We start from the raw sequence: 20,324 nt of genomic DNA, 5'->3' as shown, positions 1-20,324 counted from the left end.
CAGGAGATCTGCTAGACATAACAACCCTACATTTTCTCCTGTAAACAGCTGTAGTCAATGAATAAATAGATGCTTTACTTAGTTGGAAGCACACTGAAGGTCAATGCAAATTGCTGTTGCACTGTATTTCACCCTTAAATGGAGACTCTTCATCTAAAGTGCAGCTTGGCTGTTTAGAAAGGAAAGATGATATATTTTTGCATAAATAAATGTGTAGATGTGTGTCCTACTACCAAAGTTAGTCCGAGGCTGGCAGGTAGAAAGTGACTGCTGCTGGATGAGGAAGAGGGCAAAGAGGTGTGAAGGATGTACAAGGGTATGGCTGAGGTCAGGAAGAGTGCTCTGGGAAGTGACAGTGGCTGGTACAAGTGAGACACAGAAAGTGGCTGGTGCAAGAGTGAGCATAGAAAGGCTGCAGGAGGGTGGTGCACGGATGAGGAAAATGTAACCCAATGACCTGCACTCTTCCTTTCCAGCTTACCCATTACCTTTCTGGAGAAGCCATCGTGGAAAGTTGCAAATGACAATCGTGATTGTGAAGCATTGCAATCATTCATTAGTGTGAACCGGGTTATGATAAGTTGGTTATGATGAATGAATGGTTGTAGGCTGTCAACATTCCCAGGTAGACAAGACAGGAAATATGTCCAGATTAATTGATTGTATTTTGTTGTAAAGCTACATTAACAGAATCTTACAAATCTGGAAAATACAAATCTCCCACAATCTCTCCGAGTAGTGAGAATCTTTTCGAGCCTCTTGCTCTATCCACATTCCTGCTGTGCCTTCTTTTATCTGACGTTTTGTAGGCAGCATCTCTAGCCGCCTCTCCCAAGGTCCTTCCTGCATACTATTAATCATCAATAGGTTGAGGAGTACTTGTAGTAAAATAAATAAAAGTATTACCCTAACTAAGTACTCTTTGAGTATTTTATGGAACAACACTCCTGTGATTACTTTGAATATATTTTTCTTCCTAGCATTTTTCTGCCAGTACAAGATCTTTTGTTGAATCAACCCAGTGTTGATCCATTGGTTGTGACCGGAATTGACCAATCGGCTTGTTGCTTGAGCATGCCATATGGGCACAGAGTGAGTAACTGGCCTAAAGTCACCCGCCAGTTTTCATGCCTAAATCGGGACTAGAAATCAGTCTCCTGGTTTCTGGCCTGGTGCCTTAACCACTATTGCACCAAACTGGCTCTCTCTGTGATTACTTTAGAATTGATTGTGTTTATTCATTATGATAATTTGATCATCAGGACTGCATAATTTTATAAGATTTTTAATATTAAGTGGCTTTTCATTTAAGGATTGTAGGATTCTGCTGATTAAGTGAAGGTATTTGTCTTACAGTCTAGTTTTGTATTTTATTTATTTATTTATATTCCACTTTTATTATTTTTACAAATAAGGCAACAAACATATCCAGTACAACTTCCTCCTCATATTTTCCCAACAACAATACTGTGAGGTGATTTAGGTTGAGAGTCACACTGCTAGCTTTCCTGCCTAAGGTGAGACTAGAACTCATGGTCTAGACTGGCACTGGTACCTTAATAAATAACTTTTAATCAAGTTATTTATTAAAAATAAATGACTATTTATTTTTATTTAATACAATTTTGAGGTTACCCAACTCCAAATAATCTGGGCATCTTACATTTATAAAAAGAAAGAACTAAAGAAAAGAAACATATCATAATAATCCAAAAATACTTTTGTGTTTCTGGTACTTTTTTTGGAAGAAAGGTTATGGGCATTTTGCATGTGAATTGTGCATTTGCTAATGAAGAATTAGAAACTCTACTACACTTTTGCTAGCAGAGGGTTGCAGGAGGCCATCTCAGCCAAAAACAGAGCTCGGGAACCTGTTTTCGCCAGCAGAGCCCTTGGGCCACCATAGGTGCCCCCGACATGAGTGACATTGAGCTGGCCAAGTCCAGCCTGGCCACGCCCACTCCAGCCCCCAAAGGTCAAACACAATCTTGATGCGGTCCTCAATGAAATCGAGTTTGACACCCCTGCTCTACTACATACATTACTATTGCGTACATGTTATAGAGATGAAACCTCAATATTTATTTATCATTTAACTTATTTTCTGGAAATATAATTGAAATATCACTTTCCTATTTATGGCTACAGTATTACATAACTGAAATATTTGCAGAGCTTTTATTTCATGCTAATAACTTTATTTCAGTTGTTTTTGTAAACAACTTAGTTGCTGTTGCACTGTTAAATGGTATATGTTATTTTAATTTAGTTTCAATCTTTTTAAGTATGTTAATCATACTCATGGACTGTTGGATTTCTGAGTTTACTTTCCCTTTGTTGCATGGAATTAATTGTTTGGTTTTGAAATGTATTTTTATTTAATTTTATTTAATATCATGATTGGGTACTGAGTGGCACTAGTCTTCTTCTACCCTTGGCCCTTTATACAGTACAATCATAAGGTGAAAGATATTGGCCTGCCAGCTGCTCTCTTTCAATGCCAAAGAGTCCTTCGCTGTTTCGGATAACAAGTGAAAGCAGTGGAAAGGGTAAAGGAGAATTATTTTTTTCTCCAAGGATATCCTCTTCTGAATGGCATGAGGACTGGTAAAACACATCAGAAGTCTTCTAAGCAGAAATGTTGAAAAGAAATAGACAAAAACTTCAGGCTGATCAGTTAGGATTTTCAGAATATGTTGAAATTGAAAGTAACTAAATTTAGCTGGAAGCACTCATTTTCTGAAGCTTCAGGCTCAATATGGCTAAAAAAGGAGAAACAGTTTTATATAGTTACTTTATAATTATATAAACTGTAAATAAGCTGGAGGTTTCATATGCAGCTGTTGTCTTGCTATACAATATCACAATGAGAAGAAATTTTATCTATTTCCTGTTCTTTTGCCGCCCAGTTGAAATACATTTAGATATTCAAAATAAACATAGCTCTATAAACAAAATAAATTAAAGGCATGAGATAAGCGGAAAGATATATGTAGATCTTCACTGTACTTCTCTGTACTTTTCTGTCCCTGCACCTCATTCATGCATCCACATTACATCCAAATAATGATTCATACATTGTCTTTTGTTTCTTAAACATTTATAATCTCAACACTATTCAACCAAACTTTCCCCATCTTCACTTTCCTCTCAACCTCTTTACTCTTCCTTCAAATATTTATTTGTGTTTCTGTTCTGTCACTTCAATCTTCTTCCATACTGATGTCTCATTGTTATATTCAGTCCAGTCTTTTATCATCAATTATCTATTCACTGTTGATCCTGTCTCTTCTTTCTTTATCACACACATGTCTTAAACCATTCCCATTGCCTATAGCCAGCTTTTCTTTTATTCCTGAGATAACTGACCCACTTATAAGAAAATAGGCGGAAGGAGTCTTACATTTATTAATATATCTATACCTGGTAAACAAGGATAAAAAGGGAGGGAGGGAGGGAAAGTAAGAGACTGTCCTTTCCTGCATAATTTTTTATAAAAAAATATCAAATTTTTCAGACATGTAGATGGGATTGTAATATCATATGCATAATTATATTAATTATTTTAACAGGTCCCCTTACCTTAAACAACCATGGCTCAGAGAGATGTTGACAAATACCTATATGTGGATAGAAATGTCATCAACAATCCTCTTACTCAAGCTGATTGGGCTGCCAAGAAACTGGTATGGGTACCATCAGAGAAGAATGGATTTGAGCCTGCTAGTTTGAAGGAAGAAGTTGGAGATGAAGCTATTGTGGAACTTGCTGAGAATGGGAAGAAAATTAAAGTCAACAAAGATGACATCCAAAAGATGAACCCACCCAAGTTCTCTAAAGTGGAAGACATGGCTGAACTGACCTGCTTGAATGAGGCCTCGGTGTTACATAATCTAAAAGAGAGATACTACTCAGGGCTAATCTATGTAAGTAATAATTTTGTTGGAGAGATTATCTAATTTTTTTAACTGTTAAAATGGAGTGGCACACTTATTTATGATTGATGCCTTGAAAAGCATTTTGTGACTGAAGCATTTTGGAAAATGTTTTAGAAATTATTTCATTTGATCCTAAAATGAATTTTATCTTGTACGCATTTCCTATATTTAAAACCTTGATGGTAGTGATTGTTTATATCAAGGTAGAAAAAAGATTTTTTTTACATAATCAAACTCAGCTGCACAGAAAGCTTTGTGGCTATGTCTTCTCTGAAATCTACTTTGATCTAGTCAACTTATTCAATGCAGAACACAAGGAATTTCAGAACAATTCAGCTATTCTAGTTTTTCTTAATTTCAGGCCTCCAGCAGAGATTGCTTAGAACAGATTTTGAGTAGGTGACTTGGCATTTGCTCATAACTCAAATGGTAATAGTTCTCATGAGATTGCTGCTATGGAAACAAGAATATATAATTGCTTTTATGAGAATTGGCATGAATATAATGCTAAAAATATATTTATTCTTCCATCTCATGGATTAGAATCATAGACTCATAAGGCTGGAAGGAACCTTGGAGGTCTTACAGTCCAACCCCTACTCTAGACCCTTATACCATTCCGGACAAATGTTTGTCCAATCTTTTCTTGAAAACCTCCAATGATAGAGCACCCACAACTCTGGGAACCAAGCTGTTTTATTTATCAAAGAAAAATAGTTATTCTGATTGGTCTCTGACATCAAAATATAGGTATCAACTGGCAACTTCTCTATATGTAAATTGATTTTATAAATGACTCATTTATCAACTAATTAGTTCAATAGGGTTTAATAGTGTAGGAATAGATGAGTCTACCATAGGAGGAAGTATGGATTAATGCAATGCTCTGAGTTCAGAATTAAAATAAATATTATTGGTGCATGTCTTCTAATTTTTCTGTTCAGCTGAATTTGACTTTATACTGTGAAAATAAGCTTTAGCCATATTCTTTACTGATACTATTTTATTCTCAAATTTCCATCTGACATCTATTCAACAAATCCAAGTTTTTATCCAGGTATAGAATTTGTATGAGTCCTTGTAGTAGAAACTCTCTTCCTCAACATACTATATTCAAGGTTGAAATGAAAGAGTTCCACAGGTAGTCTTTGACTTCTAACAGTTCACTTAATGACTGTTTGAAGTTACAATGGCACTGAAAAAGGTGACCTATGACCGTTTTTCACACTTAAGACTGTTGCAGCATCCCCATGGTCACATGATTTGCATTAAAATGCTTGACAACTGACTCACATATATGATGATTACAGTGTCCTGGGGTCACGTGAATACCTTTTATCTTCTGACAAGCAAAGTCAATGGGAAGCCAGCTTCTTTTAACAACTATGTGACTAACAACTGCAGTGATTCACTTAACAAAGGTGGCAAGAAAAGTCTTAAAATGGGGCAAAACTCACTCACCAAATTTCTCACCATCATAAATATGAACCAATTGCCAAGCATCTGAATTTTGATCATGTGACCATGATTGTAACTTTGAATGGTCATTAAATGAACTGGTATATGTTGAGGACTACCTGTAGATGGCTGGGTTTTTTTTCCCCTGACTTTAACATAGATCATCTGACTCTAGTTAAGCCAGATAATGTACACTTAAATCAATAAAGTTTGCTCTGAATCTTTCTGTTATATCTTCTAGCAATACAGTGACAATCCTGATCACTGAATCTTCATGTAAAAGAAGTATTAAATATTTCACATTCTTATCAGTAGTATTCTAACAACTTTAATTTAAATGTGCTACCTAATAAATAGTAAGATCATTTGAAATAAATGCATGGCCATGTAGGGCACATTGTAGAGACCATATATTCTGGGTAGATATTCTGAGTGCATGTGAAACTGCATTCAACTTCTAATAACTTCCTGTAAAGCCCTTCATAATAAAGTTCTGGTTATCTAATGCATTGGTTCTTAATATGTGCCATATTTTGAGGATGCATCCAAACTAAACTTCCAGGTATATGATCAATGCCTAATAACCCTCACTTCTCATTTTTAGACAAATAAATATTTTGTCAATGTATAAACAGTGCAAATTATAAATTATAATTCCCCCCCCCCAGATAACAGCAACTGAGGAGGGGGGTGTCATGGAAGTAAATAGGCTCGGATAGGAGCTATGAACAAAAAAAGGTTGAGCACCCTTGATTCAAAGCAGAGTACGGAACAATGGCTCCTTTATGACTTGCGGACTTCAACTTCCAGAATTCCTCAGCCAGCCATCCTGGCTGAGGAATTCTGGGAGTTGAAGTCCGCAAATCATGACAGGATCATCGTTCCCCATTCTTGATCTAAAGATCATCTCTCTTCTGTGACTTTTGTCCAGCTTGTACAATCAGGCAGAGTCAGCATGCTCCAGGCCTCATCCATCAAGCAGCGCCACCTGATGGAACTAAGAATTTGCGTTCTCAGGAACACTGTCTCCACTAAAATAAGTGTGGTTCCATGTTTTTTTAAAAAAAAAACCTTGAAAAACTGGGTCTTTCTGCAAGACTTAGGTTACAGGGGGTGGCAGGTCCTGTGTGTTTGTTTCCCAGTGTTTCTTTTCTTCCAGGGTTTGGATTTTATACTTTTACTTTATGATTGTATTTATTGTGTGATGCCATGAGTTGGACAGCCTTAGTAACGTGCTAATAAATTATTAAATAAATCTTCATGCAATTCATTTTGTAGACCTATTCAGGCCTGTTCTGTGTTGTCATAAATCCCTACAAGAATTTGCCAATCTACTCAGAAGAGATTGTGGAAATGTACAAAGGCAAAAAAAGGCATGAGATGCCCCCACATATCTATGCTATCACAGATACAGCCTACAGGAGTATGATGCAAGGTAATGTACCTTAAAGTTAAAAAATATTTGTGGACACGAATTTAGTTAACTGTGCTCAGTTAACTAAATAATTTGCTCAGAGGTTTAGGATTGTAAAATGTCAACACATGCATGGAAACAGCATGTTGTAGCTTCTGTTATAAGTTATAGTTCTTTATTTTAATCAAACCTCTGGTCCCTGGAAAGCAGCATTCTTCTTTTCCTTTGAATTTACTTAAGCCAGGGGGAAATTTCACACAGTGGCCACTGGTATGGGAGGAATCTGTGTTGAAATGCCAGCAACTCTGCAAGAACTCAGGGCATTGGGATTAGCTTTTGTGCTCTAGATTCCATTCAGAGCCTCGCAAGCAGGAAATCTTTCATGGTTTTCAGCATGCTTTTATTTATTTTTATTTTAAAAGACAAACAAATCACTGACACATTGTCAGCAAGATATGGTCTTATTTCCCTCAGTTAATGGAGCAGAAAAATTTGACTGTTAAATGGTCAGCACTTTGGAGTACAATGTTCTATCAGAGAAAAAAGTTTTGCATGTTAAATACATTGATTAAATTCAGCATTTGGTTTAGGGCTTCTTAATTGGCAGGCGCTGTAATAGAATCTGAGACCCCTTGGTTTATTTGTATATTTGGTTTACTTGACGCCCATCTCACCTCAGTTTAAATCAGAATTACAACAGTCTTTGCTAAAGTCAGCATCTTTTTCCATAATCTGGGTGATTCTGCAAAGAACAAACTTCCTGCCTCAGAGCCAGACTGTAACTGGCAGGGGTGGGGCACAAAATTTTGTGCAAGCAAGATTGCATTCTTCAATAGCTGTGTCTCAATTATGACTTTGCTGAACTGTTCGTATTACCACAAGTTGCAGCAATAGTCTTTGTCTAAGGATTTTTAAAAAATGATTTGATTTTATAACTCTCAAAATCCATGACCTTTGTGTTTCTTCACTGATATTTTTTTTTAATAAAATGGTGTCAATTTCTATGTAGTTAGACTGAGTGTATTATGACAATATAACTATAATTTTAAAAGAAAATACAAATTACAACTCCTGCTTTAAGTTTATGTAGAACAGCGCATCCGTTTTCTGAAAGTACTACACTGAAAGTGCTTTAGCTATTTACTCGGTGTATCTTGGTCATCTAAAACAAGATTTTTCAAATGGTGCTTTGTGAAACCTTAACATCCTGTGAGAAATTGATGGAGTTTTGTGAGAGACTTAAGAGCAAACAGCAAAAAAAAAAAGTTCACTCAAAGGTAGCTAATTTTCTATCATTAGAACATGGCCTCTTGTTCAGGAATTCTAACTTTTTTTTTAACTAACAGGTTCTGTAGTCTGATTTAAAAAAAAAGAAAGATCCTGATCTACACTCATGTCTGCCAGTTTTATTTATACTGACAATGACTGCCCTACTCCTACCCCCAAACTAGTAGATGTGGACGGGTTTATCTGACTCCAGTTCTTTCTAGGATTTTAAAAGGGAGATTAGGAAAATTGCATAGGGATGTCTGACATTTACAGTCCATCCAATTTTTTTGCTTTACATCTAGAACAGAAGTTCTTTTTCACAGAAAAAATATTGAAGAGTCTTAGCACATCGCGTGGGCCCAGACAGTGAGACATACAATAAGAAAAAAAAATCAGAGTTTTAAATCTATTTTGTCTTGGTGCTGATCAAGGCTAAACTATAGATGGCCTTTCAACAGGCATGAAATGCATTTTAGTTGTCATAGGTCTTCATGATTAACAGCTGTGTTCTTTGTGTAATGAAACCACAAAATATAACAAGAGCTGTGACACATTCAAAGAGGAATGATAGTGGCTTTTAAATAATTTATTTCATATGAGTACAGCTTTAGAACAATTTTAATGGGAAACTGAATGAACTTCTCTGTTAAAAATGATTTAGCTTGGCCTTTTCCCAAATTATCTGTTCATAGTTAGCATAGTATGCTTCAGCTTGGTGACATCCAGAAATACTGAGATTATACTAAATCTCAGTAAAATTTCCATCTGGTTGGTGTAATAGGAGATCTAAAAAGTATCATGTATTATTAATGAAGACTCCTGACAAGAACAAACACTGACCTTCTTGTCTATTACTCAGTGCTTCCTTGAGTTATGCTTATAGCTTACTACTAATTTTGAAATGGTATGCATTAGTAGGGTAAACCTTTGTAAGCCCCACTATAAATTATACGACTTGTTAGCCATAGCAACTTTCTCAAGTATAGACAAATCAGTTTTAAAGTAGTCCTTGAAGCATTATCCTTCATATCTCCTTGATCTCTGCTTATTTTACCAGCCCCATCAAAATCACCCCATATCAGAAATATCAGAGAAGTAACAATTGCCTTGCTATTTCATTTCCTCTTTTTCAAAATTGTTAAAAAAGGAAATTACTCCAGAAAGTTTTTGTCTTCCTCTGTTTTGATTCTATGATGTCTCACCCTTTCAGTGCCGACAGGAATTCCACATGACAAATGTAGACAATTTTGTAGATGTTCGTCTGTGTATGCCTGCAGGAGGACTCAGTAATGAGAATATCAGTTCTTATGAATTGGCCATAAGCAAAGAATAAAAACTTTTGCCCTGTTTGTTGTTCCACTTCCTCTTGGCTGGAGAGATGATGTCACCATTCTCTGAATGCTATATTCTCCTTTTATGGAGCTAAACAGACTCAACTCAGAGTTGCTCATGCAGAGGAAGTGGGTGATAAAGATGTTTGTTAATTGGCTTGTGAAGCACCTAACTGCATATTGCTTTCATTCCCCACCTCCACTCTTCTTTTATGGTTAAAATAAGCTCTTTTTTAACTGCAAACAGTTACAATGTGAGAGTGACAATCACATATATTTAAAACGATCCCAATGAAACTCTGTTGGGTCTTTATGATGCATGACTTTTACAGCACTTATATATTCTATTATTGGGACTCCACCAGCAAAACTGTAATTAAAGTTGCATGATGAAGTAATTTGTACAATTGTTCCTTAATTATCTATTTAATAAAAGATGGGCTTTGGCAAGTGAGCCTACAAGTCTCTCTCTAGCCTGGAATAAGATGACTTGTGTACTTTGAAAACCTGTATTACTCCTCGACTTTCTATAAGCTGGAAAGTAGTCATGTTACTTAATACTGCGAAGGGAATTAGTAGCCTTACAGTTATTGGGTGTTAGCTTGTTTGCTGAAATATGAAATTTCTTTTACAGCCAGAGTAATATGTCCTTTATTTCAAGAACAGTCACAAGATGTCATTCCTCTCTAGTAAAGCTGTTGTACATTCAATTCAGTTACATTCTGTAAATATTCTTATTGTGATGGTTTGGATATACGTTTTTCCTTCTCCACAAAAATACAGCAATCTCCCTCACCCCAACCCCCCCTCATAATCCAAACTCGAAAGTTTTTGCAGCGTCCTGGTCTTATTCCAAATGCAGAGAAGGAGCAGAGTCTGTTGCATTATCAGTTAGTCAAATTATTTGGGTGTCTCTGATGCTGGTGTGAACAGAATAGTGCTTCGAATAGAAAGGAATGTATATTCCGGAATGTTCAGTAACTGGCAACGATCATTATATGCCAGCTGTGTGAGAATGCACTTCTATTGTGAAGGTGGGGGAGGAAAAAAGCATCTCTTAATACTGAACAACAGGAAATAAGAGACCGCATCACACTTGTCAATTGTCAGTGTGCAAAAGAATCCCAGCTATCCTAATGATGTATGCTCTACAAGGGCTGAGTAAATTCTTTTTCCTGGATTCCAAAAAGGATGTTTCCTTTTATGGTAGTGTCTGCATTCAGCCATGTAATCTGCCCCTACATGCAGGTACATTCCTGAGAGTGTATGGAGCAAGCAAATAATAAAACCTGGATAAGAGGGGAGGGTATGAGGTGAAGAATGAATTGCTTGAAGTAACAGCCCATATTTGGAAGTCATGTGGATTTTTCTGACTGGCCCCTAAGTAGCCTTGTTATATGAAAAAATGAAAATTGTAATCCTCCCCACTCCCAAAAAAATCAATAGCTAATTAGTTAGCTGTTGAGCCATTGTTTCTTCTTTGTGCTGAAATAAAAAAAAAACAGTTATGATTGCAATGGGCAGTCTCCATTACAGTCCTAATTGAAGGAATACCTGCATTGCATGATGCCATATGAAGTTTAGTTGTAAGAGAGATGCAAAAACAAAAAAAGGGACAGACCTTGTGCTCATCCTCCCCCCATGCAAGGTGGCAAAAAAGTTATACTTTTAAATGAATTTTACATGAATATTATGACATAATATGATTCTATAATCCATTCAGTCTTTAACTCATAGTCTTTCTGTTTCACCTCTAAATTCCATCAGGAAAAAACATTAAAACTAAGGTGTATTTTATCAAGTTGTGTGTGTGAAGAGATAACAGTAAAAGGGGAGGTTTTGTTTTGCTCACCTCTTTCCTTTCTTTAATTTCAGATCGAGAGGACCAGTCCATTCTCTGCACGTAAGTATTTAAATAATTGGATGTTTAAAATGGAGAAAAATGATTAAAGCATAGTTGACCAGCAGAAGCATTTACTAAAAAAACAACATCTTTGCTTTAACTAATATATCAAAAAGTATGTATGCATGGAGTCATATCTGTTTATGTTAAATTGAAATAAAGACAGAGAAAGTTCAGGAGGGGGTATTTAAGACTTTTCATTGGTAAAAGCCTTAATTTCTTTAAAAATGGTTTGGGAAGAAACCAAAATTTTGTTGGCGATGTTCATATTAGCAAAATATTTAAGCAGCTTTCTCCAAAAGCCTTAGTTGAAAGTTGTTATCTATCATATTAGATACCAGGTTGGGAAAAAAGTAGAGTCCTATTTTTAAAAACTAGACATGTTGGGTTTGATGTATGCATTATATCTTAACTAGCTTTGTAGTTAACTAGCTTGCATAGCTTTCATTTATGCAATAAGTCTTAACTAGGATTTTCTCTCTCTTTTCCCCTTTCTCTTCCAGAGGTGAATCAGGAGCTGGTAAGACTGAAAATACTAAAAAGGTCATTCAGTATCTGGCTCATGTTGCTTCATCACACAAGAGCAAAAAAGATCAAGTAAGTTATCCAGTTAAGATATTGCTCACCTACTTGAACTGAATCTGATCCTTTATTACTGAGAATCAGTATTCACTGATTCTTTGTGATGTTTCTTATCTGAATTTTCAACATATGTAAATTATTCCAAGCCTTAAAGAATTAGAAAGGATAATTATCTATAGATTGAGCAATAGAAGCTTTGTCTACATTTTGCTATCAGGGTACAATTATTGAACTACTTCATGTAGAAGTCACTAGTTACAATTATGGGTTTTTTATTTCTTTTGCAGTAACTATATTGCTAGACTCTTTACTGTTATGAATAATCATATAAATTCTCTGACAATGTGTATCTTTTGTGCCAATAAGAGCCTGTGAAATATTGTCTCACTTACTGTTTCCCCTTCTCTTGGTGAATTATGTCAGAATTCGTCCCTTGGTACTTCGTAGGTGAGCTGCACGTTTGACTGCACGATCTGCACCAAGAATGTGTGTGTGTTGCTCCATTGTGTGATTTATAGCAGCTTTTCACTCCCACCTGTATCACACTTTTTGCTGCTAGAACTATTTTATTCACAATTCACATTGGCTTTTTTTAGGTGAGCTGAATGAAAGGGTGTAGTTTTTTTTTTAAATGAATACACGATTGCTTATTATCTAAACTTAGTAATCACATTTTATCTGCCTTATACAATTTATTACGTGCACTAAGTAAGGCATTCTGAGCAACAATATAGATGTCCTTTTAAAATAGTACAGAGTATCTGATATCAGTGGTGATTTGGCCAACAATGTGGACCAAATTTTTTCCAGGACTTCCAGTCCCACCATACTAGCTGTGGTGCAAGATGCTGAAAAATATTGAAAAGAAACTGCCTCTGCACAGACTGGATGTTCCAATTCCAAGCCTCTTTCTCAGAATTAATCTTGCAAACCAATATATCGTAGAGTATTTTCTAGTACACTTGATTATTTCCCATTCTATAAAATCTTGATTTTGATATTAAATACACTGGCATGATGCGTGTCTATAGGTTAGTTCAATGAGTATCTCTGCATGGAGTGCGTGTGCATATGCACATTCTAATGAGTGGCTTTTGGAAGAAAAAATGCAGCTTTCTCAGGACTGGTTTTTCTCCCCACTGCCAGCAGTTATACTTAAAATATTTTCTGAACATTCTATGTTTCTAAGTTTCAGAGATTACATTTTTTTGTTAAAGATTGTTATCTAAGATATCTGCCCTAGTGGAAGAGAAAAATCAGTATCATTTTCAACAAATTGTGTTGATTTAATGATTTAATCCAAAAATTGCCTCATGGCACCTGAACTCCTTTTCAGTGTCTTTCAGCTGGTTTGAATCATGAGTAGGCTGTTGAAGCTTTTGAAAGCTTTTTCCAGGTCAGAGGTTAACAATTTGAAGACTCCCAAGAGTGATACTGTTCCTGGATTGTTTCCTAGAGAAAAATATTTGAAACTGCTTTGTGGGATAATTATTAAGATTTCTGCTTGGAAGATCTTCTGAAATTATTGAAGGCAGAGAGATCTGCATATCCTTAGAGTATGGTCTAATGGACTAGGAAGTTGGACTAGAAGTATAGCAGTGTTCCCAAGTCTAAATTTTATTGGCATTAATATTTTGTTGTGCAAAACTAGATTCACTGCATAATTCAGGTTGAAATTAAAAGAAAAAGTACTACACTTTCTGAATATATAAAATAGAATACAACTATGCTACGTATTTCACATCTCTCAAAAAAGTTTAGGAAGACATTCACAAGTAAATGCAAAAAATATTGACTATTAAATATGAACAGTAAATAAAGTTGAATAGATTATGTTACAAATTGTGCTAAAAGTATTAGTAACATTGAATAGTTGAAAAGGTTATACTGATGCAGACACTAAACAGTTTCTAAGACATGAATAACTGAAACTGACTCTCAAAATCGTTTCTGAATATTATATCAGTCCTGTGGTAGTCCTGAAGAAAAATCTGGGAAGATGATGGTCTTTTCTCCTATCACTAAGAAGAGAAAATCAATCCCATAATAGCTTGAGATAGATCTCACTCTGTGGTACTAGGTTTTCATGAAAGAATTAATCTGATTTCTTTCTCTGCAAATCGGAAAATCTATGAACAGGCTCTTAGTCCTACATTTCCAGTGATATTTCTTAAAATAGTGCTACTGTATCCATAGTATACTGTCATCCCCTTCATTCATTATTTATTATCTTGGGTAAGAAGTCCTGAAAGAAAAAGAACCAAAGCAGAGTAACTAAGAAGTGAATGAGAAGATATAGCACAAAAATAACCAAGTCTCAAAACATGGAGAACAACTTGCACTTTTTCTCCCCCACCTCCACCCCAACTCCAAAAGCTCAACAAGACAGCACATTTAGTATGACTGTGCAATACTTTGGATTTGAAAGCAAAAAGTACTTGGGGATGCATAGAGGTACTATGAAACATGTTCTGCCTTGATTTTCCTGGAATTAAATTGCAGCTGTGAAGCAGAGTTGCATGGTCTCAAGAAAAAACATAGATATGGTACTTTAAGAATTTTCATGCAAATGCTACAGGATGCTCCCAAAAATTTTTTTGTCTTGCTGCACAGTCTAATATTTAATATGTATAGGATGATATGGACTGTCTTTAAATTCCAATTTGCTACTTACTCAAGGAAGTAGTAATGCCTTAAAAAGACCCTTCTTTCCTGTTTTCCTTTATGCTGTGGACCTCTCCTGGATTAATTCACATCTTTTGGCCATTATTTTCTTAAAGTGGAAAAAGAACTACAAAATAATAGCTACATGAAATACTCAATGCATCCAATGGAAAGTCTTGTTTCTTTTAGCCAAATCCATTCCTGTAATGGATCTGCTCTTTGCTGTAAACATAGATTTTAAGATGTTAAGAAGAATGGAAGTGTTAATGTTTCATTTTGTGATATCGCTCATCACCATAGCAACAGATTGCAATCAGAAGCAAGAGATGGGATTCAATTGCTGGATCAAAGAAGACAATGAATGGGGGAAGGACAACCTTTGGGTGTGTGAGTGGGAAAAGCAAAACAGAGGAAACTCAACATTGCTGACAAAATAAACAGTTGGAGTTCATCTGAGACTTTATGGCTTTGCTTTCTTCAGCCCACTTGATAACTCTTTGATGGATAGCAGCAATGTGTCTCTAAATTTTATCAATTCCCATGTCGGAAAAATATCCCGCATTCACTGTGATTGCCACTATTTTCTCACAATACATTTTTTTAGGGTTCTATCACCTGAATTGCTTGAGTAGAGTGATTTCACTGCAGTAATGCAACAAGTATTAATGCAACAAGAATAGTAATGTTTCACCATTAATATTCTTGTTGCATTTTGAGAATGAATGTTAGAATGTTAGAGTGATAACATTAGTCAAACATCAGTCTGAAGTTATAAATTGCCTTGGGTTTTGAAAGAAAGGAAGGTTCTGAATAAGTAAAAGTTTAAATTGTCATTGTTCCGTTTGCAAAATAAATAATCTGCAACCATCTACTTCTTCAATTATTTGTGCATTCACTTTCTTTCACTGTATACCACCAGAGCTGCATGCCTGGGTGATTAATGTGTCAGTTATAAAATGCTACTTCAAGACCATGCTACAAAACTATTTTAAGAATCTTAAAATAAGTGGAATTTAGGATTGAATTAAAATGAAACTTTTTGGCATTGTATAAAAAAGGATTCTTTAATTTCTGTGCACTTCTGGAATAGATAAAAATGAGGGAAAGAATTACAAACTTAAAAGAGAAATGTTTGTTTTGTAAAATTAATCATTCGCTACTCCTTGCTCAAATGGCCTTATCTTTGAAAATACCTCACTCACCCCTGAATGTGGCTTTTTGTTCCTCGTTGATTCCTATTCTTAGAGCTACCATATATGATCTTGAAATACCTAGATGTCCATAAGATAGCACCAAAGAGTTAAAAGTTATTCCTATTTCATTGCTGCTATTTAGAGCTGCCTGGATATGATATTCCTATTTTACCACATAGGAAAAAGGATTTCCTGGATATTCTGGATAGCAGTACTGAAGCTTTAGCACTCCTGTTTTTTGACAGCAATTTGGTTTTTATATTTTTGTTCTGACAAAACTGTTTTGAGGTTTTTCAGTAACCTGATACTGAATTGTAGTTAAGTTTATAAAAGTGGGGTTTTTTTGTTCAGAACATTTATATGTTATATGCTAGCTTTATATCTGGCCCTTGGATAAACCATGGCCCCCCAAAACCATAGACACATAGATCAAAAACAGACTTATTTTAAAGCCAGATTCTAAAGAGTCTTCAGTTTGCTAGACCAGTAGATAAAGTAGGAATTTTTAAAATAGGTACTACTACAAAATGGCTACCATTTGGTTGTCACCAAATTGGGTGCTGCCATAGGAAATCAAATTGCAAAATGCCCAGTTTATGAAAAAGCAAGTTGATAAAGATAAACAGTTACAACAAAAGCACATAATACAGAAATAGCTTACTTGTTCCAACCAATACATTTTCTTATTCAGGATTCCTCAAAAGCATTAGTGATACACAAGACGTCCTAATTCCAGTCCACTTAAATTTCTTTTATTCAACATACAGTCTTTCCTTGATAAACCCATATAATCTTTCACGTTGTCTGGTAGCAGCTTTACTCCTGTTTTTTTGAACAATCATAGAATTCTGCTCACCAGGCACTCTAGCCTATAGGAGGACTTAGAGGGACACTATGGAAATGAAAGAATATTTAGGCATCTTGAAGGCTAATATCCAAAGCACAAACAAGGCAAAACCTCAATAAATCTTTAAACTTACAATTAACCTATGTATAACCAATAAACCAAACCTCATTCAATAATATAATTTAATTTGACTTAAGTATGTCTTAATCTTAATAAAATTTAATTAAAATTTAATCTTGGTAAAATTATTGGTGATTATGAAGTATTAATCTTGGTAATAGACAATAACTTTTCACGTTTATAGTTTCTGGAGATCAGTATAGGTTGAAGTCAAGAGATAATGACCTACTTGACGAGTAGCTTTGGAGAGTAACCAGTTGAGAGGGTTATATTTGATTTTCTTATTTTAGGGAGAGCTAGAGAGGCAGCTGCTTCAGGCCAACCCTATATTGGAGGCTTTTGGAAATGCCAAAACTGTTAAAAATGACAACTCTTCAAGATTTGTAAGTATTTTTTCTTTCATTGTATCATTGTTGAATAATGCCTGCTGTTAAGGAAAAGATTGATTGCCTCAAATATATAATATATTGTGAAGGAAATGTCTCTATAAATGGGGTGAGGATTAAACTTCCTTTTAAAACAAGATAGGCTTCATTTTAGAAACATTTTGAAGATAGAAATATATGCACTAGGATGAGATTGTAATATTAAGTAGCATCTAGAAGGTAACAATAAACACAGTTATTACTGTACATTCCTTCCTATTGTCACAAGAAAAATTTTAGGCTGTTAATGACAGCTGGTATAAAATGCTATAAAGCAGATACAATCTTTTTCCTTGGTATTTTGTACTTAACTCTAGGAACTATTTGCTGCCAATAAGGGATACTCTCTGATCAGGTTCCTTTGAGGCTATCCTGTGAAATGAGCTATTGATTTGTGGGAATTTAGAAGAATTATATGATCCTGTCTTGCATTGTTTCTGTAGCAATTGCTTAATTCTTATGCTTTTTTTTCCTTTAAGGGAAAGTTCATTAGAATCAACTTCGATGTAAATGGATACATTGTTGGAGCCAACATTGAGACTTGTATCCTTTATACACTGATCCAGACAACTCATAATGAAACTGTATAATGGCTTACAAAAAAATGTAGCATTTTGAGATTTTACTTGGAAGACTCAGATTGTCTTAATGCATGGGAATTTCTACTTTGTGGAAAATCATAATCACTTAATCTATCAATTAAGGTGGAAGTATTGGAACATTTTTAATTTTAGCCCTGTACTTTCTGTAAATGAAAACATTTTTCTTTTGAATTTTAGATCTCTCACCCCAGTTCCCCCTAGTTCACGATTGACAATTTGTGAAAAATATATTTAATTTAAGACTATTGTGGGTGAGATTCAAAGACTCCTGCCTGGAGAAAATCCCCAAATATGACAGAGATATATTTGAGACTTCTTTTAAATTAAAGCAATGGGGCATATCTAAAAAAAACTGTCAAAGTTATACAAACATTGAAAAATCTTTTAAAAAACAATATGGTGATTGAAAATGAAGATAATTCTAACTCTTGTGTTTATGCCAAAGTGTTGTGATAACCACCAGGCTGGCACATCTGTCTCAGGGACTTTGGCTTACAGCCTTTCCTCAAAGCTTTTATCTCATTTCCCCCCCCTCCAGATTGTGGTATGCTGCTTTCCTGCTGGTTTATTCATTGTGTCCTTCTCTGGTAGTCCATCCCAGTTTAGAAGCTCAGTTTTTGAACGTTGGAGTTTTTTTAAAGCAGCATGTCCATTGATATTTTACTTGAAAAGTGCTTCAGTTATCAGATTTTCTCTGTGTAATATTTAGGATTTCTTCCATTCCTTAACATTCCTTAACATTCCTAAAGATCTGTTAGAGAAATCAAGAGCAGTACGACAGGCTAAAGAAGAAAGGACATTTCATATTTTCTACTACTTGCTGACTGGGGCAGGAGAGCACCTGAAGAGTGAGTACTTGACTATAATCATTTTGCTCTTTGACCCAGGCATTTTGATTTATCGGAACCCTCATCAGATAAATGTCCTCATGCCTCATCTCTTTCATCTTGCTGAATTTCTGTTCCATAGTTTCCCTTTTTACAATATTTGCACTATTGGATATAGTTGCTTGTTATTATGTCCAATTATTTTCTTTTATTTGATCGAGAAATAGGAAAAGAAAAAAAGTAATATTATTCAGTCATGACATAGTTGAAAATTTGCTCCTTACTAAAAATTAATTAATATTGAAATCTCTTACCACAAAATAGCTTAATGAAACTAAATTTTGCTATAGAAAACCTAATACAAGCAATCTTACTTGTGAGTAGTGATTTGTAATGCCATTCTTGCCATGGGAGATTTAAGTCTAAAGTCTTGCCTTTGAATGTTTACCCAAACAAGATATAATCCAATAATGATAAATTTCATTACTTTTTTTTATTGTTTTAGATGACTTGCTTTTAGAGCCCTACAATAAGTACCGTTTCTTTTCCAACGGACATGTTACAATTCCGGGCCAGCAAGACAAAGACATGTTTCAGGAGACAATGGAAGCAATGAGGATAATGGGTATTCCAGATGATGAGAAGATGGGTAAGGAATTCCAGAAAAACAAGTGTTGTGACAATTATATACAGATAGTCCTCGACTTACGTGACCAGATTTGAGCTCAATTTTTTTGTTGCTAAGTGAAACAGTTACGTGAATTTTGCCCCATTTTACAACCTTTCTTCCCACAGTTGTTAAGTGAATCTGGCTTTTCCATTGACTTTGCTTGTCATAAAGTTGTATAAGGTGATCCACTGCAACCATCATAAATATGAGCCAGTTGTCAAGCATCCAAATTTTGATCATGTGACCATGGGGATTTTCATGTGAAAAATAAGTCACTTTTTCCCATGCCATTGTAAATTCGTACAGTCACTAAACAAACTCTTGTAAGTTTGGACTTACAAGGACTGCCTAAATGTATATCATGCAATGAATACTAGTCTTACAAAAGTTGAAAAAACAAAATTGGAACAATTACAAGTAATCAAGTTTCAATAAAGGTGAACAATAGGAAATAATGAATACAGCCTTATATGGTGTCAACTAAAACATGTTATTTGTTTTCATTTAAACATGGAGTGAGGGGGATTAGGTTTAATGTAGAAATAAAATAATTTACAATAAAACAAGATGCCAACTCAAAGGAAAAAAAACACAGTTCTCTACAATTGGTTACCACTCATTGGCAACAACACTGCAAATGAGAGTGAGGTTCCTCTCATTTCCAAACTTTTCACCAGGTCTAATACTTTCAGTACTCCCTGTGACTCATCTGTGGAGATAAAAATCGCCACAGTTTTTTTGAAGCTCTGCTTGTTATTATGTGGTTCCTTCATCAAGCATCTTGAGCCTTGAATCTAAGTCATAAGAATTAACCATGAAACTAACACAAGATTAATAATAAAAAGTGGCACAATATACATTCAGGCAGCCTTATTATTTTCATGGGGGAGAAAATTGAAAGCTGTATGTGGGTAGGCTGGTTACTGCAAATTATTATTATGTTTGCTTGAAAGCATAGCTAAAACTCCAGGTTTGTTGTCACTCTAACAGCTGTTCAATATTTGCTGAACACTAATAAAAGTTTGAGATATTCTCATGGGTGATTGAGAAGACAGGGTGTATGTTTCTATTTCTGCCATGT

At 35.1% G+C, this 20,324-nt stretch overlaps 1 protein-coding gene across 4 annotated transcripts in view; it reads left to right on the top strand.

Annotated features, from left to right (window-relative positions):
* MYH9 (myosin heavy chain 9) overlaps positions 1-20,324 on the top strand; it is a 64,994-nt gene that overhangs the window by 13,344 nt on the left and 31,326 nt on the right. For all 4 annotated transcript variants that reach the window (XM_014070244.2, XM_014070243.2, XM_014070242.2 and 1 more), the window contains exons 2-9: positions 3,573-3,926; positions 6,675-6,831; positions 11,286-11,313; positions 11,817-11,910; positions 17,010-17,102; positions 17,624-17,687; positions 18,496-18,594; positions 19,079-19,222. In XM_014070244.2, coding sequence (XP_013925719.2) covers positions 3,594-3,926; positions 6,675-6,831; positions 11,286-11,313; positions 11,817-11,910; positions 17,010-17,102; positions 17,624-17,687; positions 18,496-18,594; positions 19,079-19,222 — 1,012 coding nt within the window. In that variant the 5' untranslated portion in view covers positions 3,573-3,593. The remainder of the gene's footprint in view (positions 1-3,572; positions 3,927-6,674; positions 6,832-11,285; positions 11,314-11,816; positions 11,911-17,009; positions 17,103-17,623; positions 17,688-18,495; positions 18,595-19,078; positions 19,223-20,324) is intronic.

This window comes from Thamnophis sirtalis, unplaced genomic scaffold (genome assembly GCF_051295495.1).
Source record: "Thamnophis sirtalis isolate CommonGarterSnake01/CBP01778 unplaced genomic scaffold, rThaSir2_p1.2 scaffold_9, whole genome shotgun sequence".
NCBI lineage: Eukaryota > Metazoa > Chordata > Lepidosauria > Squamata > Natricidae > Thamnophis > Thamnophis sirtalis.
Note: the sequence above shows the minus strand (reverse complement) of the source record. Positions and strands in the feature narration are given on the sequence as shown.